We start from the raw sequence: 25,341 nt of genomic DNA on the forward strand, positions 1-25,341 counted from the left end.
ATTCTTTTTCTTATATAGTTACTAATTTTACTCTATTTTTAAAGTTTCTTATATCTATCCTACCTACTATATCTACTATTATTATTACTATTACTATCTTAAAGATAGTATTCTTTTATTACTAGTCTTACTATAAAGATTATTATTAAGGTAGCTAGGATTTTTAAGGCCTAGATCTAAAAAGATAATAGATCTCTGTATTATAGTACTTCTACTATCTTAATCCCTTTTATATTTATTACTTCTACTCTAGATATTATATTTATATCTTTAATACCTTCTTTTATATTTATATCTAGTTCCCTATTACTAACTTTAGCTATTACTTTTATATCTATCTCTTATAGTTATCTTTTTTCTTTCTTCTATAATTAGTTTTAGTATATCTACTTCTTTTGGCTTTAGTAGTATATTACTTAGTATAGATAAATTTCTATTTTATCTTTAGGTATTTAAGATACTATTTAGTTTTATTTTTCTTTAGCACTATATATATAGCCTTCAGGCCTAATTTAATAAGTTTATTCTATTAACTATATCTTCTCCCTTATAGACATTATAAACTACTTATAGGCTTTAATATCTTTAATATAATTATAGAGTTCCTAATATTAGACTAGGTACTAATCTTTATTATATATTTTTTAGTATTAAAGGATAGCTACTATCTCCTATTCTTTACTATTTTTAATAATTATAGGCCCTAGCTAAGGTACTTATTTAATATTCCTTTATATAGTTCTAGTAAGGATATATAGAAGATATTATATATTTTTTTATATAATTTAGATAGATATAGTTAGTATAGAGTTGCATTTGGTCTGAGTTTAGGTGAGTTCAAAACCAGTTGGAACCGAACTGCTGTAATTTTGAGTCTAAATCTTAGAAATTAGAACCAAACCTAATCTGTTCTGATTTGGTTTAAGTTTTATTATAAAATCCACTACTAGGCCTATACTAACTAACTATAGTTAGATTTGGTTTAATTTTAGGCAAGTTAAACTGCTATTATTCAGTGAATTTTTACTATTTTAAATTCTTAAATAATCATACTATCTATTATACTACTACTATACCTATGGAAATTAATATTTCTATATAAAATATATAGTAATTATTATTATAATAATCTATAACTAAAATATTAATTTAATATCTATAGGGCTGAATAGGTGGTGGTTAAAATTATCCTTAGATTATAGTGATTATCAAAGGTTGATATATATATATATATAAACCACCACTACTTTTATACCAACCTATAATAGAAATAATTATTCTCTTATATCTTAGTAATCACTATGTATTTTAAATTAATATTTATAGTATTAGATAGCCTAGGTATAAAAGTTAAGGATTTTAATAATAAAGATATAAGTAATAATAAGGCAGAAGTATCTAGTAATAATAATAAGATAGAAGTTAATAAGGTAGTTAAAGAGCCTAATAATAGCCTTAATAACTTTATTATAGACTAGCTGTTCTTAGCTATATAGTACTCCTACTATTTATAGATTTTTAATTAGTAGATTTAGCTAAATAATAGATAATCTAAGTTTCTACTATTATCTAGAACTATTACCTTCTTCTATTATTATCTAGATTTATTACCTTATATATAGATTAAAAAAATAAAAAAAAATTAGGTATATATTATAGGAGAGGCTTAAATATTAAACTAAGAGAATATAAGTTTTAAATAATTTAAGAAAAGTAAAAAGTTATATATACCTTATAACTTAGCTATAAATATATAGCTATTATAACTACTTAGTTAGTTTATATAATAATTAAATTATAGGTAATTATTATAAAGTTTATATATAAATAATAGTAATGTATTTATAGTAGTAATCTTAATTATCTATAGTAAATATTTAACCCTAGAGTATAATACTTTTATAAGAATTATAAGAATATAATAAATTAGTTAAAATATATATAAGAAGGGGTTTAATACTAAGTTTTAATAAGTGATAATATAAATAGTTAAGTTATAGATATATATAATAGAGGTATATATCTAATATATAAACTTTCTAGTTTCTATAGAGTCTATATTTTATAGATATTATATTACTATTATAATATATAGTATACCCTTAAATATATATTTATTAATATGTTGAAAGATCCTATAGCCTTTTAATCAAGTTTAAAGTATAGTTAATTAATTAATTCTATAAAGAAAGAGTTAAGATCTAAGCCTAGCTAAAGTAATTATATTCTATAAGATCTATAGTAGTTATAGACAAAATTTTATCTAAAAAGAGCACCTACTATTACTACTAACTATTACCTACTATTATTATATTTATAGACTATTTCCTATCTTCCCTATTCTTAGGTATATTATAAGAGAGTAATATCTTTCCAATAGAATACTATAATTCTATTTACCTTACTCTAATTATTATTAAAGCCTTAAATACTATAATTAACCCTATTCTACTTTAGTTATCTTTAGTATAGTTAATATCTATAAGAGTATTATAAATATTAATACTAATTTCAGAGGTAATATCTAATAGATCTAGTCTATATAATCTATTATACTATAGATTAATAGTTATTAAAATTAATAATAGGTATTATATATTATAGCTCTAACTTTAGTATTAAACTTTTATAAAGTAGTAGATATATATAAAATTAGAGTAGCTTATATAAATAAAATACTTAATCTAAAGTTTAAGTTTTTAAATTAATTATAATTAGTAGCTTAGTAAAATTAATAGTAGTACTTTTATTAATTTATTAAATTATAATAGGAAATACTATAGCTCTAGTATAAGCTTTATAAAGTATTAATTATATATAATAAATATATAAAGAGTAGAATATCTAGTTTATTATAATACCTAGCTTTAAAGTAATATCTTATAGTATAAAAGAAGCTAGTAAATAAAAAAAGATTATTATAAGTTTCTCTATAATATTTTAATATAAAGATATAAGTAATAGTCTTATATAATAGTTATAAACTTTTTAAATATATTTATATAATACTTACTTCTAACTTTAGTATAATACCTACTAAGAGTAGAGGACTTTAATAAATAGAGATTATAGTTACTTAACTTATTATTAATATAATTATTTTTTTAAATCTTTCCTTCTATATAATTAAGAATAAATTATTTAATATATTACTCTAGATACTATAGCCTAAGATTATAATATCTTAATAGATAAAAATATATACTCTTTATTAATAACTATTATACTTAAATATTATTAGATCTACTTACTAATCTTCCTAATAAATAAAAGATTTTATTTATATTTAATTACTAGATAAGCTCTAATAATATTATATTTATTATAGTAGTTAGGTCTTTTATAATTATATTTTTAAAAAAAAGAAGGTACTCCTAGCCTTTTAACCCCTATTAGGAGCTTATACCAGTTAAATACTTAGTTCTATCCTTTATTAGATATTTAAGGACTTTAAATTTAATAATTAAGTTCTAGATACTATAGTAGATAATACTTTAAATAATAGGACTATAGTATAGACCCTTATAAACCTCCTAAAAGTTATTCTTAATATATTTAGTCTTTAGAATAGAATATATTACCTTATTTTACTTATATTATCTAGCTAGTTATTATGAAAATTATTATAATCTTTAATTTAGAGGCTAAGGATAATTAAGTATATATCTTTATAATAATAGTAAAATAGAGGTAATAATTCCTAAATAGTTATATTTATTTAGGAAGGTCCTATAGAAGATATATAATAGTTTTTAGTAATAGTTTCTAGTAACTACTTAATAGAGACTTATAATTCCTTTAATTTAGATTTATTTTTTTATAAATATAATTAATACATCTCTGTAGTAGAGTAAAGGTTTTTAATAAGTATAAATAAAATACTATAAAGATCCTCTTTAAATAATTTAAGATATCTATACCTAATAGAACTCTACTTTCATTATAATAACTTAGGCTCTCTTTCTAAGAGAGTTAATTAATAATTAGACTATATTTAATAAGAACTTAAGAATAAAAGTACTTAGTCTATCTATCTTATTACTTCTATTCTACTAGTTTATAGAATTAATCTTAATCTCTTATAGAGTTACTATTTATTATAATTAGTAGGTCTATAATAAACTATTTTAATATTTAGAGAAACTTAAGTAAGAGGCTTAGATTAAATTAGAATAGTAGGATTCCCTTAATAAGGCTATTAATACTATAAAGAATAAACTAGCTAAGTACTATATAAATACTACTAGCTAGTATAAAAGGATATATATAATTATTATTATTTCTAATCTAACTTACTAAATATAAATATATAATACTAAGGACTAGATATTATAAGAGTAATTATAATATAAGTAAAAGATTATTTATTATTATAAGAAAAACTACCTTTATCTTAAGTCTAAATAAATATTAAAGTTAGTATAATAATAGTTTCTAATAATAATTATTTACTAATCTTATTTATTATTCTCTAGGATCTTAATAGTATATTTAATACTAACTAATAATATGTAATACTATAGCCTATATAGAAATTAAATATTATCTTTATAATCCTTTATTACTACTAGTTAATAGAAATAATCTTCTTAGCTATTAAAGAGATCTAAAGAATTATTATCTAACTATTATAAAAATAGTAGGATATTCTTTCTATCTTTTTAATTAGTATTTTAGTAAAGAGGTTATTTAATCTTAATTAGAATATCTATTATTATTAATAATTAAAGATATATAGTAGTACTATTAAAAGAATTATACTTCTAAAATATACTCTTTTATATCTTAAAGATACTAGCTTAATAAGTAAGTATACAAGATAATAATAAGTTTAAAGATATTTTATCTTTAGAGATAAGAAATATTATATATCTATTATAGTAGAAATTAGCTTTACTCTAAGTTTATAATTTAATATAGAAGTAGAGGAGGAGATTATACCTTTAAATATTCTAATAGTTATTATTAATTAATTATCTATATTAAAAGGTTAATTTAAAGAAATAAAGTTTTTCTCTTAATTATTACTTATAATTATTACCTTTATTATTTATAATATATAAGTAAGATTATAATAGTATAGTATACCTATAACTTATATAATATCTTACTTTATATTAACTAATATAAGGATTCCTATTTCCTAATAGGAGTCTTAGTAGATTTTCTTAATAAGATAGAAATTCCTAATTATAATACTAAATAGGATAGGATCTCTAATATATTATATTAATTTAATAGGAATCCCTTCCTATTTCTTCTTAATAAGAAGGGAATTCCTAATAATAGGTAAGATAGAAAGGGAGGAAGATTCCCTTCCTATCTCTAATCTCTAGGGACCCCTATAGAACTAAGGTATTAGGATAGGATTCCTATAACTAAGGGTAAAATAGGAGGGGACCTAGCAGTGGGAATTCCCATTCCCTTCCATTCCCTTCCCAACAGCCAGCCTATATAGTACTATAGACTTTAGTATACAGATATAGTTTCTATATTATAGTAGTCTATCTACTACTTTCTATTATAAGTAACTTAGCTTATCTATATCTCCTTCTTTTATATCTAGTAGTTTCTATTATATAAATATATAAATATCTTAAATAATATATAATAGATCTACTATAGCTATTAGAATGTCTGCAGGGTAGGCTACTTTAGAGATAAGTACTATTTATATACTACTCTATAGTATTAGGAGATCTAGAGTTCCTATAATACTAGTAGTATCTCTCTTATTTATTAGTATATTCTATCTATAGATAATAGCTTCTATTTAGATATCTATAAAATACTCCTAATTTATCCCTTATACTCCTCTATAGTATACTATATATATACTTATCTTATTTTATAAGAGGTTCTTATCTAGTTATAAAAGCCTTATATATAGCTTATTCTATAATATTAGTAGCTATAGTAGGCCTATATTAATTATTTTAGTTTTATTAATATAGTTTAGATAATAACTAGGTATATTAGCAGGGTTACTAGTCTCTAGGTAGTATTTAATTTAGAAATTAAATATAGATAGATATTCTACCTATCTTATCTAATATATATTTAGCTTCTTTATTATTATAAAGTAGCTTAAATTAGTATAGTTAGATAGTATTAATATAGGGAACTTACTCTCTTTAAGATAGTATCTCTATTACTTAAAATATTTAATAATTACTAGTAATTTAGAATTATATATTTAGTAGCTTTTCTTTATTATAATAAGCTTTTATAACTAAAATACTATTAGATATTATTCTACTCTAAATACCTAGATAAATATACCTACTATTACCTATTTTAAATTATCTAATTATCTATCTATAATTAAATTTATAATTCTATATTAAAATACTATAGTATAGAGGTAGTTATAAAGTATTACTTTAGCTCTTTAAATATTTATAGTACTTTTAGTATTAGTATAAACTATATAATTTTATTATCTTTCTTTATTAATTCTAATAGGGGTATAGTAATTTTTAAGTATCTCTTAATAAATCTATAATAGAAGTTTATAAACTCTAGAAAGATTTATATCTTCTTTATACTATATAATATTAGCTATTCTTTAATAGTTTCTACTCTTTTAGGTTCTATATATACTCTATTAATTCTAACTATAAAGCTAAGGAAAACTACTTCTTTAAAATAGAATATATATTTACCAAGCTTAATATATAGTTTTACTCTTTAAAGTTACTATAGAACTACTTAGATATATTTCTTATACTCTTCCTTATTCTAGGACTAGAATAATATATTATTTAAATAGATAATATAATAGATATTAGATAAATTATTTAGTATACTATTAATATATACCTAGAATATAGCTTATATATTTACTAGTTTAAAGGATATTATTTAATACTTATAATATATTTTATATATAGTTCTCTACTTAATATCTAGATTAATTTAAATATAATAGTATATATCTATATAAATTTAATTATATAAAGATCTTTACTCCTAATAGTCTATCTAGTATCTTACTAATTAGAGATAATAAATAATAATTATTAATTATAATAATATTTAGACCTTAATAATTAATATATATTTATAGACTATTATTTTTCTTAGATATAAAGAAAATAAGTACTCCTATAGAGCTCTTAGAATATCTTATTTATTTTTATTCTAATACTTTCTTAATATATTTCTTTAGAACCTCTAGCGCTATAGTAATAAATTATAAATTAGTCTAAATAGAGACTATTTCCCTAACTCATATTTAATCATATATTTATACTCTATATTTAGTATAAGTATATTAGCTTCCTTATCTAATAAAAAGATATTTATAAACTTATAGTATTACTCTAGAAGTACTAGTTCTTTTATTAATAATATAAAAAAGAAGAGTATCTCTTTCTCTACTATCTCTCTTAGATAGATAATAAATATTATATTATTACTAAGAATTCCCTCTATATATTTCTCTGGTAATATAATCTCTATCCTAGTGGTATTATATAGATCTTTATTAGGCTAATATTCCTAAGTATATTATATAAAGTTAATAATTAGATTTACTACTACTAGCTATAGCTATTTTAGAATAAAAATATATCCTAATATATTTACTATATAGAATTCTATCTAGATACTCTAGGATCTTCCCTATATATTTATAGCTATAATATAGAGATAATATCTTTTATATAATATAACCCTCTAGCTATCTATAGCCTTAATTTAATAAAATATATTTATTATATACTACTCTAGCTTCTTTTTTAACTAGTATTAACTAATAAGTTATCCTATATATCCATATTGTTGCATGACCATTGCTATCACATGCCACCCCTTATACTTGTATATTATTAAGAAGCAGATAATAAATAACCATCTTCCCCATTATTAATAGTACCATATAAAGGAATATACTAAAATATTCTAATCTAAAAAATTATAAGTATATTAATACCTATTTAAATACCCTTAGATTAGATATTCTTTATTTTTTTACTAAACTTAAAGCTCCTTAGATAGTAGCTTATCTTTAAGTACTATTAGATTATAGTTCTAGTTATATCTTTATTTTAAAATATCTAACTAATTTATTACTTTCCTTATAGTACTAATTTTAATAAATATCTAAAACACTATAAATCAAATTACTAAGTAATTAACTTATATATATATTATATTAAGTTTAAATTCTACTAAGATTAGATAATTAGTACTATATAATTACTCTGTAGGTCTATAAAATAATAGAGTATAATATTATCTTAGATTAAGATTAGCTAAAATATATTAATCTAACTATTAATTAGGTTATAGGATAGATATATATTAAGAGATATAGAATAAAGTTTATTACTATCTATTTAATTAATCTTTACTATTAAATTAATTTAGATTTAGATTTAGAAGTATTTATTAACCTTATCTCTACTAAATAACTTTATTATATACTTTAAAAAGAATAATAAGAAGCCTAATTATTTATTATTTATCTATTTAAGAAGGATAAAGAGATATTAATAAATCTATACTAGTTAAGTCCTCTACTTACCTAGTATAAAAATATATTTAGGGAAGAGTTATACCCTAGAATATCTCTAAAATAATTATTATAATATTATATTAATACTAAAGATTCCTCCTTAATAAATATAAACTCTTACCTATAGTTACCTAAGAAGTTTTATATAATAAAGAAATAAATTAAAAAACTATTAAAGAAAGTAGTTATTTATTCTTTAGTTAGTACTTAGGGCTTTTTATTATAATTATCTCTAAGGCTAATAAGAAATAGTAAATATATATTAACTACTACTTAATAAGATAACTATTAAGAATATCTATTTATTACTATAAATTTAAGAGCTTCTAAATTAAGTAGGCTAAGCTAAGTATCTTTTAAAACTTAATCTTCTCTCTAGATATTAGTAGTTATAAATAGGTAAATTAATAATTCTAAAGATAGTATTTAATATATTATTTAGTAAGTTTAAGTTCTTAGTAATATTTTTTAGAGTTTATAATATATCTATAATGTTCTAAATAATAATAAATAATATTATATAAGATCTTAACTTTATAGTAGTCTATCTTAATAATACCTTAATCTTTTTAGACTTAGATAAAGAGTACTAAGATTATATTAATAAGTACTTAATTAGCTTTAAAAATATTAGTTATATATAAAACTCTCTAAATATATATTTACTAAGAGAGAATTAGAATTTTATAATTATATTATTAGTAATAGATTTACTTAACTAGTATCTATAAAGCTTAAGGTTATAAAGATATAGCTAAAACTAATAAATATTTATAAAATTTAATAATTTTTAGGAATAGCTATATACTATTATTAATTTATATAAGAGTTTATAAGAATTATAGCTCCTCTTTATAATCTCTTAAGAGAATTAGATACTTTATTTTATAAGAAGTTTTAACTAATAGTCTAGAATACTTAATATTAGTAAGTATTTATTATACTAAAGAATACTATAGTCTATATACTATACCTATTTTAAAGATTACTAATCCTAAATTACTATATTAAATTAAGACTAATACCTCTAAATAGGTACTTAGTATAATACTTTTATAATAAAATAAAAAGGAATAGTAGTATCCTATAATATTTAATAGATAAAAGCTTAATAATACTAAAAAAAACTATCCTATATATAAGAAGGAACTTTTTATAATTAATAAAGTATTATAATAATAGGATTATTAATTAATAATAGTAAACCTATTATAATTATAATAGATTATAAAAGTCTTTAATATCTAACTAATATAAAGATATACTTAAAATATCTTATATATTAGATTAAAGAATTTAATATATAATCTAGTTATATAATATTATAAGGGAACTAAAGTAGTTATCCTTAATATAATTAGTTATTAATCAAAATTTATTAAAGAAGGTCTAGTAAATATAATATAAGTACTTACTCTTAGTTTATCTATAATATAATTATAGTAAATAAGTAGTAAATAATATCTTTATAGCTTACTAAATTTATCTAAATCTAAATAGTATTTAGTAATAATATTATTTTTAAAAGATAATAATCTAAATATTCCTAATAATATTAAAATAAAGACTTAAATATTAAAACTAAACTTTTAATTAAAGATAGAGTATATTAATTAATAACCTACTAATTAATTATATTATATTAATAAAGGTATTAAAATATTATATCTTAAAATTCCCTCTTAAATAAACTTTATATCCTAGCTATATAACTAGTTTAGTTATCTAGCTTATCCTACCTTACTTAGTATTATATATATCTATATCTAGTAGCTAATAATTTAAAAGAATATTTAGAAGATTACTAGGAGCTATCTAGACTACTAGATTATAAAGTCTTTAACTAAATCTTAAATATAAAGCTATATAGCACCTAGTAAAAAAAGGTATTTAACTATTTAAATAATAGGGAATTAATTTTATTAGATATTTACTAATAACCCTAAATAATAATTAGTAGATTATTATTATAGTTAATTATATAACTAATTAGGCTGTAGTAAAAGTGATACTTAATATAAAAGATAAAATAAGCTTATTTCCTCTATAAAGAGATCTTTATTAACTATAAAGTATTTAAAGAATTACTCTTAGATAATAGTATAACCCTTCTATCTTAGGCTATAGAGGTATATATTAAGATTCTTAAAGTAAAATATTATATAATAACTCTAAATTATCTTAGAACTAATAGTAAAAATAAGAATATAAATAGCTTACTTAGAAAGATATTTATAAAATATCTTATAATAAACTAATATATCTCTAGGATAATATCTACCTCTAGCTATTTTTATAATATAAGTATATATTTATATCTAGATAAAATTATTACTATTTCACCTTCTCTATAGTATATATCTATTATTATCTAGTTATCTATAGGCTAATTCACTAATAATTAAATAAATTAAAACTTAATTATAATATATCAACTATATATAATCACTAGTTAATAAGAACTTATTAATTAAATTATATTTAAATTATAATTCTAGTGTATTACTATCTTAAATTAAGTTCTTTTTAATTATTAGTTAATTAGTCTATAGATAACTAGATAATAATAGATATATACTATAGAGAAGCTAATATTAGGAAGAACCTAAAGAAACTATAGATATTAGCTATACTAATATAATAATTATAAAAGATAGGATTATTAATCTATATATCTATTAATGTATATAAACTACTTAAGAAGATTAATAACCTCTTATTCTTATAGAATAAATTTTAAAATAATTTAAAAAGACTAGGAATCTATTAAATATTTAAAAGTATATTTAAAGTAGATAGAGGAGGGTATCTTATTAAAATAATATACTTAATAAATAAGATTTTAAGAATATATTAGTAATATACTAATAAGAACTAGCTAATCTATATATTATTAAAAAAAGTTAACTCTAGTAGATAACTAGAGTAAAATTAACTTAATTTCTCTAGATAATAAGCTAAATAGGGGAATAGCATATTATATAATTTATTAAAGGATAATTAAATTTAATAAAATACTAGTAAAGAAGATATAAATTTTAATAGATTATTTATAATTATAATTCTAGCTTATTAAAAGTAATTAGAAAAGGATTAATTAATTAGTATTATAAGAATATTAAAATAAAGAAATAAAATACTTATTTAATTAAAAGCTAATTACTTAAAGATAGCTAAATATTAAAAAAAATTATAATTAATTTTAGTTAGAGCTTTATCTATCCTAAACTCTAATAACTATAAAATTAATTTAACTAAAAAAGCTTTCTAAACTTTATTAGCTTTCTTAATAAAAGCTATATTTAATTATCTTAGTCTTTATCTCTATCTTAAAGATCTATAAGATTATTATTAATATCTTATTTCTCTATCTTAAGAGCTATCTTATTCTAAAAGAATATTATAAGAGATTTTTTTTTCTCTTTCTTCTTTATAGCTTTTACCTTAGCTTTAAGAATAGTAATTTACTTATTAATAATCTTTCTAAATTTAAGAAGATCTTAGTACATCTATAAGAGATTATTAAGCTTTTCCTAAGTATTAATAAGAATAGACTATAAAAGTATCTTTTTATTCAGGGTATTTTACTTTATTTAGATAGAGATATTTTAATAGATAAAGTCTATTATTTCTTATCTTTTAAAATAGATCTTAAAATAATATCTAGAGTATACTAATAGAGGAATAAAACTATTCTAAATTTATTAACTTAAAAGAATCTATATAGGTAAAGATTAACTACCTTATTCTTAATTATTTTTAAAGAATTTAGTATATTATTATTATTCTTTAAGGATAAAGTACTACCTTTAGTAAATATAAGAGAATTAAAGAAATCTAATAGTTTTCTCTAAGAATATATTACTATCCTTAAGTCTAATTAAATTTATTAATAGAAGGTAAGAGTATAATATAAGAGATCTTCTTTTTTATAGAAGTAATTAGCTTTAAGAAGTAAGAGAGAGTAATAGATTCTAATACTTTATTAATCTTTTAAAAGGCTAGTTATATACTATAAGACTATTATTATTAAGAGCTTAAAGCCTACTCTATTTAAGGAAATAATTATATAAATTAGAAAGGAATAAATTAGAATAGGAAAGAAGAGAAAAAATAATATATATTAAGATTAGATTTCTAAAGAATATATTTATCTAGATAAAATAAATACTCTATATTTTTACTATACTAAATATAATTAATATACTAGTATAAAGGGAGTAATATTTATTATTAAAATTAATAATACTAGGAAAAGTAATATTATAAACTAGGTTAAGTAATATTATATAGGATATCTAAGAACTTATTAATTTTTAATTAATTTTATTCTTAGCTATTTATATAGCCCTAGTATACTCTAGGATATTTAGTATATTTATAAAGTTATCTAAATAAATATAAGATAAAGTATAAATAATACTAATATAATCTATATTTAAAAGAGATAAGAGAAGGCTATTAATTTATATAAATAGAAGCTTAGCTAGGGGATAAGATATTAAGGTATAAATTATAAAATATTATATATAATAAAGTATAAAAAGTTAGAAGTATTTATACTTAGGCTATATATACTAGTAGTAAATACTTATTTATTTATAATTATTAGTTAATTCTATTTTATTAATTTTATTTATTTATTACTATATATATAGAGTAATATTTATTATAGTTCTTTATTTACTAATCTAGGTTACTAATTACTTAGGTAACTTATTTATTACTATTATTAAGTAAACTAATTTAATTATATCTTTTATTTATTATATAAAGAATATACTAAGCTACTACTAAGATTATTCTAAAGTAAAAATATAAAAAAATAATTAGTTAATTCTATAGATATTAATAAAAAAATAAAAATATTTAAATACTATATCTAGTAATTAATATCTCTTAGTAATTATTAAACTTTATAATATAACCCTATAACTATAGTAGTAGATATTAACTTAGATTTATAACTCTTACTAATAACTAAGAACTTTATAAACTAAGTTTAGTCTTGGTAAGGGAGGATATAATATTAACTACTATATTAAAGATTTAGTATAATCTATAAGTATATAGTAATATCTAATTATTATTATTATTATATATATAGTTATTTAGATTATTAATATTTCTTAATAGCTTAAGTAGAATTATAAAAGTAGGCTAGAGTCTTTTAATATTAATAGGATAGGTATAGGGTGGCTGCAGGCCTACCCCCTACCCTTATATACTTTAAAGGCTCTACTCCCATTGCAATGAATATTATCCTAATATATATAATAGTTTTAATATAACTAAGAATAATATAACTAAGTAGTATATAACTATGTAATACTTAGTTATTATCCTTAATTAGATTAGGTGAAACCACTCAATCTAATTAAACCACAAAAACCACAGCTAATTATTTTAACTAAGCTTAAATTAGTTTCACCCTAGCCCTTACTGAAACCAAAGCAATTCCCTAGGCTAGTCACTGAACCCTTACTACTGTGAGTTCAGTAAGGGTTAGATTTGATTTTAGTAGTTTAGTTATGCAACTCTACATCTAACCTTAGTAGCTGACCTTAGAGAAATCCACTTCACTGAAGGCTGACATCTATCTATATAGCATTCTACTTTACATCAATTAGTAGTATTATGCTCTTTTTCTTTCTTCAATATGGATATCAATAAGCACTTGATGTGCCATCCCTGCTTATATCTATAAGCTGCAGATAGGAGAGACAATCAACTATTTCCCCCAACATACAGACAGAATCAGACATACTAGCTTAAACCACTGCGCGTCAAGAGTCTTAATTCTAATAGCAAAAATTCAGTGAGATATACTAGAACTGACACCTCCCCATTAGTATAGAAGACATCCACACTCAGTGAACATCTCACTGGACAAGACATGGTACATCAGTCACCGATCCCTATATATGGAGCCCACATTCTCTAGCCTGGATCCATATACAGCCAACGGTCCGGTCAAGCTTCGACTCGAGAGAAGAAGTATAGATAGGCAAACTTTTTCATATCCTGAATATCGTCGACTCTCACGACTTTCTCGTCATTAAACATAACCCAGGAAGGATTATCCTGGCCGGGCAGCATCTTCCGCACAAATGCAACATAATGTCTGTTTGTTCTCAGTTTTCAATTCGATAAATCTGAAAGATCGAGATCTCTGACTCACCCAGCGTGTACTGATGTACCTTTGTGGCAAACAATGGCCCGAAGTTGGTATCTAGCCGGGGTTTCGTGAAAGCCGGGAATTTTACCATTGCCGGGAAGCCGAGAACCAGAGTCACAATCACCTCTTTCATAATCAGGCATCTCATCGGGATGACTGAATACCCAATCAAGGGCTCGATCCACATCGCCCCCTGTCGCAGCCAGCGCTCTTTTGGCTCGATCCTCATCAATACCCATTTCACTCAGTTGACCTACTTTCGAGGGATCCTGTAGTGCCATGTTAGCGGGGCCAGTAACCTTGCTGCCCACAAGCGGTATATCGATATCTGGGTCATCCATATGAGAGAACAGCCAGTTCATGGCAGCTTCGGTATCTGAATTGCCGGTGGCATGTAGCGCCTTTTCACACCTAATTCTGGGAAAGCCCATGGCAAGAAGCTGGTTTAAGATGTTCTGATCAGGCGAGAACCCACTATCGGAGGGATCGTCTTCTGGTAGGAGCTTTTCGCCTTCCTCCTTCATGGAGCCAACATATGGGCTGAAATCCAGTGGTTCGTCGCTGACATTCACTGGGATATCCAATTTCCTCGGAACCCAATTAACGACTTCGAATCGTCGGGCGTTTAGCACTAGTTCCTGCGGCATTGTCATGAACGACGAACGCTTCGAGAACCCATTGCTGCTTCCACAGGAAGGACAGCTGAGCTCAACGATTTCATTAGCAGTGAAAACATCGAGACACTCAGAGAGAGTCACTGATTCGAATTCCGAACCCGCAGAGGGGTCTGTGCTGGTAGTGCCCAGCTGTCGACGCACGGGAACAGGAATAGAGACGTTATCTTGCTCATCGGTTCTGTAACGGACTCCTTTGCAGGACAGACACTGTAGACGCTGCTCGACAGCGAATCGGAAATTATCAATGGGATTGCCTCTGCCCTCGGGGCTTTGTGTGCGTTGAATCAGCTTGAACAGATGAAGTAAGAATTCAAACGCATCTTGTTGTCTCATGGTTGAGAACTCTTCATGGCCACGACCGATAAGATGTTTGAACATTGCTGGCGATAACCCTTTTTGATGGGGCACCTCGGGAGAGTCAGGCGAGGCAATCACATCTGCATTGGGCTTTGAGTAACGCCCAGAAAGAATGCCATCAGCGAGCTTTCTCATCTGCGTCTCGAAGTCCTCGGCAGGTTGTTGAGATAAAGGTGGCTCTTCGCTGCTATGATAATATCTTCTTTGGAACTCTGGCGAGGAGAAGAGGCATTGTACCACGCTCGAAAGATAACAGCTATTTCCTAGGTTGGTCAAGCCTGTAAACCCAGGCCCGAATAACGGGGTGAGCTCGTGACCATCCGCAGATGTGGTTGAGAACTCCCATTTCATATTGTGTTCAACCTGCATTTCCATGAGGCTTTTCTCTGTTTTCTCGCGCGCGCTCAGATTGATTCCCCAATGAGCAAGATGAGCAGCAAGGTCCGGGTCTGTCCTTTCTTCATTGCACTTGTAACAGTAGATATCCGCGCTCCCATCAGCAGTTATTGAGCCAAGCTTGACGGCGACCGCATGCGAAGTTGAGTCAGAATGCGCAAGCGCATGTGAATTTCCTCCCAATCCCCCGAACTGACTGCGTCCGCAACCAAGGTTACCACATTCCAAACAAAGCCAAAGGTTCTCTTTCAAAGTACACATCGTGCACTGACTCAGCTCTGCGTACCTTGGTTAGCAGGGGATCGGACCCGCGAGGAAAACCATACCTTGAGACTCAGTCTGCTTAGGGGTTTGTTGCACTAAGCAAAGCGTATGCTCGCATGGGACAAACTCTTGCTCCCAGGCTTTAATCTCTTCTTTCTTAGAGAAGGTCATGGCCTTCATTACCTCATCTACCACGACTGCAAGGTTGCCACTGGATGCATCGATGTCATCCAAGCGGCACTCATAACAAATTACTCGTATTGCTGTGTCGTAGCGATCTTCATCCGTCTCTGCAGCAATCGCGAGCTTTGAAATTTTCTGTGGTGGTTCGCCACGCTATTATCCTATGTTAACATGACACAGAATATTGTACGCATCGCAAGTAGATATGGTCTCAACGTACCTGTATCTTCTTTCGCGATCTCTTGATGTTCAGTGCTAAAGGATGGCAAAAGCGCTTGTAATGAAGCATGGCATGGTTTCGATCTCCTGTACAGCCGCCGTTGAAACAAAAGAGGCATACATTTAGGCCAGTCTCCTCATCCTTGAATAGGTTTAGCCCTCGCTGAAGATGTTAAGAAGGGAACAAGCGACGAACCACAGAGTCAAAACATTGCGTACACTCTTCGCGATAGACAGCTTGGGATTGAGACGGCGGTCGCAAAGCTTTAGGTGTTCGAATTAGTATTTGGCTAGCATTTGGACTTTATATACTTGCCCTGCGAGCTACTATGAGGGCAATGAGCCATCGTCAATGTGTCCAATGATAATCCTGACTCGATTGACATTAGCTATAATTGACGTATCATCAAATCAAATGAGTGAGTAACTGACTTCTGATGAATTTATAGCAAGCTGTAGGACAACTCGTACGCTTTTCTAGCTTTACCAGAAGATTTGTAGATTAGTGAGCTGTGACGTGAGGCAATATACTTTATCTCCGAACACCACCTTGCAACATTCTTACCAAGGTGGGGATTGCTAACCTGATCAATTAAATAATCAAGACACCACCAATAACAATAATACCTAAAATAATAATACTAATGAGAACCTTAGGTAGATTATTGACTGTATGGTAGACAGTTTAGGATTTTGTTCCTGGCATGCTGGTCCTAGGTCACATCATCATGGAGTCCTGAAGAAGGTTCCCTATTTCGATTATCCTTTACTGCAAGCATGTGGCCTCCAATGCTAAAGAGTGATCCTGTTCATATTTGTAGTCCCAGGAACTATCGGTTGTTATTATCCAAAAATGACTGCTGAAGGTAGTATCTTAAGCTGATTATTACTAAGATTTAACATCTGCCTGCCAGTGAGGTCCATAGAGAATCTACCTTAAAAGGAGTAGGAAGGCACATGCCTACATAGGTTTCTTTCCTACCATTGCTAAGTGCTAAGCTGCAACTAGTGTAATTAATACCACTAATAATGCTGTTTTGATTGACTTCCTAAGTTCCTTACCATGCACCAACCACCTTAAGATAGGTGAGTATCTCAAGGTGCCCTGCAGGTCTTACCTTCTGCCTAGGCTACAGGGCACGTCGCAGTGGGTCCTACCAGATTGGTATCTCAGTTAGGAGAAGGGATTTGGACCATGGCTTACCGCCTATCTAGTAGCCACTCAACGCGTCAGGGATGATTTACACGAAATAGCACGCGTAGACCTTATTGCCAAAAAGTGTTTTCACATATATCATTGATAAGGTATCTTCCTACTTTTTCTGGCATCAGCTTCAGGAAAACGAATACTAGTTTGAAAAGTGACTTATACTTGTATCTGTTCTTTTTTCCCCAATCTACCAAGATACTTGGACATATTTTCATCTATTCTCGTTTTACCATCTGACTACGAATCCAACAAATTCTGCATGCGCGATGGCTCTCGATGCAGCATCTCAGATCTCTGTCGGGGCGCTCAGGTAAACGCGAGCTCTTTTATCTTGTCCTTGCCAGAGACCATCCTTTCTCCTTCTCTCTGCTGGCATATCAGCTACGACAAGGATTTACTGATATCGTTTGCAGCGCCATCTTTGATGAAACCAAACCGCAAGTCCATGAACCTATCGTCCAGTGTGTCCAGATTAAGCCTTTGCCTCCTCAACCGAACCATCAGGAGCGGTACAGAGCCGTGTTCAGTGATATCTCGAATTATGTTCAGACCATGCTTGCAACACGTGAGTAGGGAGGACCGGTGAATCGTCATCTATTACTGACTAACACGTTGTATGACAGAGGCAAATCCACTCGTAACGAGTGGCATGCTAAGGAAGGGGTGTTTTGTCCGTTTGAAGTCATTCCAAGCAAATTCCGTCAAGGGGAAGAAGTTGTAGCCCCAGAAACCCCAAATTATGCAAGCGGCTAATGTCACCATAGAATTCTCATAGTCTTGGATCTCGAAGTCTTGCAGGAACTCGGCGAAGCGGAGAAAATCGGAGAACCCAAACCATTGGAAAATAAGTTGGAAGAAGATGAAAAGCCACAACCGACTACAATCTCCGGTGGTGGATTTTATGGCTCCAAGGTTCAAAATCAGCGAGGGGAACCTCGCGTACAGCCTGCACGTTCCTCTTTGACATCAACCCACGCCACCATCTATCCGATCGAAGCTATCTCTCCTTATTCCCATAAATGGACGATCAAGGCGCGTTGTACGAGCAAATCAGCAATCAAAACCTGGCACAACAGAAACTCGGAGGGTAGGCTATTTAGCGTCAACTTACTCGATGATAGTGGTGAAATCCGTGCCACTGGATTCAATGAGCAGTGCGACCTGCTCTATGATGTTTTTCATGAAGGAAGCGTGTACTATATATCTAGCCCCTGCCGGGTTCAGATTGCAAAGAAGCAATTTACCAATCTGAACAATGACTACGAACTTACTTTTGAAAAAGATACAGTTGTTGAAAAGGTCAGTGAATTTCTCGAGCGCAGTTGCATCTGAAAAGCTTATATATTTTTGGTTTAGGCAGAGGATCAGAGCGATGTTCCGCAAGTTCGGTTCAATTTCACAACCGTGGGCGATCTCCAGTCTGTTGAGAAGGATACCACAATTGACATTATTGGAGTGCTGAAAGACGTCGGGGAGACTACTCAAATCGTATCAAAGACGACGAGCAAGCCCTATGACAAGCGAGAGCTTACATTGGTCGATAGCTCGGGTTTCTCTGTCCGTCTAACCATCTGGGGCTCCGCAGCATTGAATTTCAATGCCACGCCAGAGTCTGTAATTGCTTTCAAGGGCGTCAAAGTCTCTGATTTTGGAGGACGAAGTCTGAGTTTGCTGAGTTCTGGCTCAATGACTGTCGACCCTGACATAGAAGAAGCCCATCGCCTCAAGGGTTGGTATGATGCTCAAGGCAGACACGAGACATTCACGTCACATGCCACTATGTCCAATGCATCCTCGTCTGCATTGAGATTGGATCACTTGAAAACAATCGCACAGATACGCGAGGAACAACTAGGGATGTCAGAAGATGCAGTCTACTTCTCACTCAAAGGGACTGTTATTTACATAAAGCAAGACAACATGTGCTACCCTGCTTGCCTCTCCGAAGGATGCAATAAAAAAGTGACGGAACTGGATCCCGGTCAATGGCGGTGCGAAAGCTGTGATAAGACTCATCCACGTCCAGAGTATCGATACATCATGCTCATCAATGTTAGCGACCACACGGGCCAGCTCTGGCTCAGTTGCTTCGATGAGGTCGGGAAACAGTTAATGGGCACTTCTGCAGATCATTTAATGGATCTTCGCCAAAATGGAGAAAAGGCCGCTGGAGACATCTTCCAGGAAGCTAATTGCCGAACTTGGAACTTCAGATGTCGGGCCAAGCTTGATCATTTCGGAGATCAGCAACGGTGAGCATCTGCTGTTTGGTTACCAATATTGAACTTACCGCTAATGATATCTTAATTAGCATCCGTTATCAGGTATCGACGGCCAAACCTGTCAACTACTCGGAGGAAGCATCTCGCCTCATGACCCTGATTAATTCATATGGCCTTTCTTGATTTGATATCTCTTGGATTGATAGTGGATTTGCCTTTCCTGACCAGGTTTGATCCTTCCGAGGCTTCAATTTGTTACATGCACGATTTTAACTTTATAAACATTCGTCAATGTATGAGTGTATAACGTCGTTCTGCTTCATTCCAAGAGTTTAGGACTCGACTTCTTGGTTGGAAGTTCGCAAAGTCTCGCATACCACGTACGTCTTGGGTAATTGGGAAGGGTAATGCATACGAGGGTATGAAGTCGGATGAAGCTTAAGCTGCCATTTGTAGGTGATTTTCTCCTTGACAATCCGCCTTGTACTTACCACAAAGATCGTCTTTATGTCAGTTCGGGAGCCCTGTCCCTGTAATCTTATTCCTTCCCTCATTCATGTTCTTCTTAACGATAACACAGGAATTACGGCTGTCTTCAGCTAGTGGACTATATAGTCCACTAATATACTTGAGTTCCTGTAGTATGTAGAGAGGTAGGCCCCGGCAGGGAGGCAGGGGGTGGGGTATTACTCAGTACTCCATATGAGAGGTACAGCCTATAACATTTAATGCTAGTAAAGGAGTGCCAGGTCTCTAAGTACGCTATATTCAGAATCCAGGATTCCAGGCTAATCTACTCTACTATAGGAGTGTATGGAATCCCAAGTATCATAAGCTTAGTGTAAGAAAGTAGTGTTCTAGGCAGCTACTATCTACTACAACAAAAGGTCATAATGGTGATTCCCTTGGTGATGCCCTATGGAATCACCAGTCACCTGGCCTAGAACATGTTATAAGCCTCCCTGAGGTAGTTACACCCCCAAGCCGCAACCCCATGATACTTAGATATGCTAGGAAGCTCTCTTTAGCTTCTAAGGACTGGATAATCTTATCAAGATAGAGCATATGGGAATATCATTTTTCTAAGAGCTTATCTAATAATGTGTTTAGCTGGCTCAGTGGGCTAAGTAGTTATAGACATGCACTTAGGGGGTATGTTACTAATATATACATAAGATATAGATAGTATTTGAATAGTAATAACTCTGGGCTATTAAATGAGATGATCTTATGCAACTTAACTACCTAATATTAACCATATTATCCCCCAAGTACGGTTGCCTGAAATTTAATTTGGAATGACCCCCAAAAATGACACCAATTTTGAATATGCCAGAGATATCGGCGGTGTTGATTGGCAGAATAAAATTGACAATTTTGTTCCTACTTGCTCTCCCAGAAAATTTTACCACTCCTTTCCACACACAGCATCTCTTACCCATATCTTATTTGATTACGAAAGTTTACATTTCTCTCATTCTTGTGAAATTTGGCCTTCTTATCCCATATCTGTGGATCTATCTGTATTTGCTCAGTCCCTGGTTTCAAAGTGAGGAAAGACTAGACCTCAACAGATCCTCATCATGGCCAAGCGTGCCCACCACGAAGGTGGCGATTACCGGCCCAAAAAGAGGACCAAGAATGAAAGAAATGGAGCGGGATCGAAGGTCTCGCCGTCTGCGGAAGCTATTAGAAATGAACTTGATCCTATACCAGATGCTACTTACGTCCCGTCACCAGCCCTAGGTGATCTTTCTCAGATTGAGATAGACCAGTTTCTCGAGAAGCATTGCATTAAAGTGACTGATTCTTCGGAAGCGCCGCCGCTTCGCCCCATAATTTCGTTTTCTCACCTCCCTAGCAGCTTCAGCAAGATCTATGACCCATTGAGCTCTTTCTCATCGCCAACACCTATTCAATCGGCCACATGGCCCCTACTCTTCGCCGGTCGGGATGTCATAGGCATTGCAGAGACTGGAAGCGGGAAGACATTGGCTTTCGGCTTGCCGTGTATTAAGAAAATTCTGGATTCAGGGAAGGTCAAGCCAAAACATGCACGACCTGCAGCGGTCATCATTTCGCCAACTAGGGAGCTTGCAATGCAGATATATGATCAGCTCTCGAAGTTTGGAGCCTCTGTGGATATCAGAGTAACATGTATCTATGGGGGTGTGAAGAAAGACGAACAGCGCGAGGCCCTGAAGACTGCAGCTATTGTTGTTGCCACCCCTGGTAGACTAAAAGATCTTCAAAACGATGGCTCCGTGGATCTTGGAAAGGTCAAATACCTAGTCTTGGACGAAGCGGATCGCATGCTGGACAAGGGGTTTGAACAGGATATAAAAGATATCATCCGCTCCACGCCAGATTCAAAACGCCAAACAGTTATGTTCACTGCAACCTGGCCTCCAAGCGTCAGAGACCTGGCGGCTACTTTCATGACTTCAGCTGTGACTGTCACCATTGGTGGTGATCCTTCCGCCGATCCGCGTGCTAATACCAGGATTAAACAGGTGGTCGAGGTTGTGAAGCCTCAGGAGAAGGAGGCTAGACTTGTGCAGTTGCTCAGTCGCTCTCAGCGAGGCGCAGCAGTTTGCGATAAGGTTCTTGTCTTTTGCTTGTACAAGAAAGAAGCGGTTCGCGTCGAGAGACTTTTACGAACCAAGAACTTCAAAGTCGCAGGGATACATGGAGACTTGAACCAGCACGAAAGATTCAAAAGTCTGGACGCATTCAAAACCGGGGCGGCTACTGTACTTGTTGCCACCGACGTGGCAGCCCGTGGCCTTGACATACCGTCAGTCAAATTGGTTATCAATGTCACCTTTCCCCTAACAGTCGAGGACTATGTACATCGAATTGGCAGGTAAGTAACGATGTTCTCTCTCGGCTGAAATGTGTTAATTCGATTTTTGAATAGAACCGGGCGCGCCGGAGCCGATGGCCATGCCATTACTCTTTTCACAGAAACGGATAAAGCTCAGTCTGGCGCGTAAGTTCTCAAAACCGTCAATCAGCCTATGTATTCGAGTAGGCTGCTAATGTGGCCATCTTCCTAATTTGTCACAGGTTGATAAACGTTCTGAGAGCAGCCAAACAAGAAGTACCGGACGCTTTGCTAAAGTTTGGAACAACCGTGAAGAAGAAGCAGCATGGTGCGTACGGTGCATTCTTCAAGGATGTGGATACCAGCAAGTCAGCGACAAAAATTGTTTTCGATGAGTGAACTCGTATTACTTTGTCTTGCGGTATGAGGCGTCCTGCTTCCAAGTTTGACAAACCCGGTTGTGCAATCCCCTCAAATACGTTCTCTCGAAATATAGACTATCATAGAGGGCCGTCAGAGCTTGTTCAAGTCTTATCCAAAGGGTAACTCACACTAGGATGGCATAGGAGGCGCAAAACCCTACCGCCTGTATCAGACCATGAGAATCGCTGTGGAACAGCTCTGGCCTGAGTATTGTGATTGTGGTCATTAGAAAGCCAGCAGTATAAGTATGAGGATTCAAGCCGAACTCGGTCAACGTCATGTCGTTGTCATGATTGTGCATGTACTCTCGTATGAAATTTAGACTCCAAAGTATGCGCACTGTCATGTTGACTATATTGGCGTACACCAAGCCACGAGCGCCGAGATCGCCAACTCTCAGGAAAAGGTAGGCCGCTAACGCAAAGCATGCTGAGAAAACCCCCATCCAGCCCGCCTGTGATCGAAGCTCCGACCCATTAGCAGCAGACGAGACAAAGGCCTCTGTTATACCATTGAATGCCAAGAAAGGTATATAGAAGCAATAAAGCGAAAGTAGGCGATAGACTTCAAAACCAGCCCATGCTGTACCACCCAATAGGTGAAGCATTTGCTTAATTATGACGGGGTTCAAAGGAAAGATGAGAGCAGATAGAATCCCGTATGCCCTCATGACATCGGTAAGATGCATCTTAGCAGCCTCGATGTTGCTTGATTTTTCTCCGTTTGAGTCACTGAGACCCAGCAGTGACGAAAAGAGGGTGCGAGAGCTCTCCTCAATGGGCTGAAAAAGGACGCGAGCTATAAGACCACCATAATTAGAAGCGAGGAAATATATCCCCTGATCCTCCAAGCTCGACATTGCGGCGAGAATCATGGTGTCTCCTTGCGTGAGCAAATGCTTGACCACAGATTGAAAGAAGAGATTTGCAGATAGAGAAACCAACTGCGACGAAAACATGCCCCGGACATAAACGGACTTATCCCTTGGACCTGTTATTATGGCTGAGTTGTATTCGATAGGAATGACCTCCACATACCTTGTTCTTATGCGGCTGAGCAGAAACGAAAAATGCCATCTACTCGCTGCGTTTGATAGAGCTGTACAGTACCCGCAGAGAAGCACCAAGGCATAAGAGAGATGACCAAGTGCAAATGGAAGTATACCGACATTGTTTCCATTCCAGGACGCCCAGATAAATAGACCACACGTTGTTAGACTCCTTACAAATGCCGCGGCCATTTCAACGGTTGCCCTAGTCTTGTACAGCATATATCTGTGGACTACAGCAAAGAAAGGTTCAGTGCATAGCTCTAAGATCGACGCGAGACAGACGATTGCCACACTGCCGCGATAGAACGATATTTGAGCAACCTGCTCAGCAGCAAACTGTGTGTAGGAAGTACCGAGCAAGATAGACAGCGCGATTCCAATTCCAAGGCTGAGGTAGGACATGTTCACTATTGATTGAGTCGCCATAGATTGAGCTTCCATTTCCTTGTCGCAAGCTAAGCGCGACTTCTCTTCTTTGCTGATGTCGGGCAATGAAGGCGAATCCAGAGGCTGTCTCTGAATGGCTGATCTGATGGCCTCCCGAGAGAAGTATAAGATCGTAACCATGAACAACTCAAGTTGAGTTGCTGCTCCCAGAGTTGCTGGTGATAGGTTCCTCAGGACCAGTTGATTGGCAACAAAGGTGAACATCCGCGAAACCACCTGGATCATGACCAAAAGCGTAGTCCCCGACACCGATGATGCCAAAGCCCTTCCAGTGTGAAGTCTGTCTTGCTTGGACATAGTGGCATGCTCTCTGCACGTCTCATATGAGCTTTTTTAATCCGCAAGTGTTATCGAGCTGGGACTGAT

The 25,341-nt window shown here is 31.2% G+C and overlaps 4 protein-coding genes across 4 annotated transcripts; 2 read left to right on the forward strand and 2 right to left on the reverse strand.

Moving 5' to 3' along the window:
* Window positions 1–14,494: 14,494 nt before the first annotated feature.
* ALT_4266 (ubiquitin-specific protease UBP14) lies at window positions 14,495–16,865 on the reverse strand (the record flags this gene model as incomplete). Its single annotated transcript, XM_089599716.1, has 4 exons — window positions 14,495–14,645; window positions 14,703–16,407; window positions 16,456–16,729; window positions 16,797–16,865. The coding sequence occupies 4 exons, from the start codon at window positions 16,863–16,865 to the stop codon at window positions 14,495–14,497; spliced, it is 2,199 nt and encodes a 732-aa protein (XP_089456054.1).
* A 1,406-nt stretch (window positions 16,866–18,271) lies between these two features.
* ALT_4267 (replication factor A subunit protein RFA1) lies at window positions 18,272–20,410 on the forward strand (the record flags this gene model as incomplete). Its single annotated transcript, XM_033563565.2, has 6 exons — window positions 18,272–18,315; window positions 18,419–18,570; window positions 18,629–18,719; window positions 18,770–19,304; window positions 19,362–20,257; window positions 20,317–20,410. 6 exons carry the CDS (start codon window positions 18,272–18,274, stop codon window positions 20,408–20,410), a joined length of 1,812 nt encoding a protein of 603 aa, XP_033419456.2.
* A 1,400-nt stretch (window positions 20,411–21,810) lies between these two features.
* dbp3 (RNA-dependent ATPase DBP3) lies at window positions 21,811–23,453 on the forward strand (the record flags this gene model as incomplete). Its single annotated transcript, XM_033563564.1, has 3 exons — window positions 21,811–23,093; window positions 23,148–23,219; window positions 23,297–23,453. 3 exons carry the CDS (start codon window positions 21,811–21,813, stop codon window positions 23,451–23,453), a joined length of 1,512 nt encoding a protein of 503 aa, XP_033419455.1.
* A 148-nt stretch (window positions 23,454–23,601) lies between these two features.
* Window positions 23,602–25,272, reverse strand: ALT_4269 (oligosaccharide translocation protein RFT1; the record flags this gene model as incomplete). Its single annotated transcript, XM_089599717.1, has 1 exon — window positions 23,602–25,272. The coding sequence occupies one exon, from the start codon at window positions 25,270–25,272 to the stop codon at window positions 23,602–23,604; it is 1,671 nt and encodes a 556-aa protein (XP_089456055.1).
* Window positions 25,273–25,341: the final 69 nt, after the last annotated feature.

Source organism: Aspergillus lentulus, assembly GCF_001445615.1.
Source record: "Aspergillus lentulus DNA, contig: Alt08, strain: IFM 54703, whole genome shotgun sequence".
NCBI classification, from domain to species: Eukaryota; Fungi; Ascomycota; class Eurotiomycetes; order Eurotiales; family Aspergillaceae; genus Aspergillus; species Aspergillus lentulus.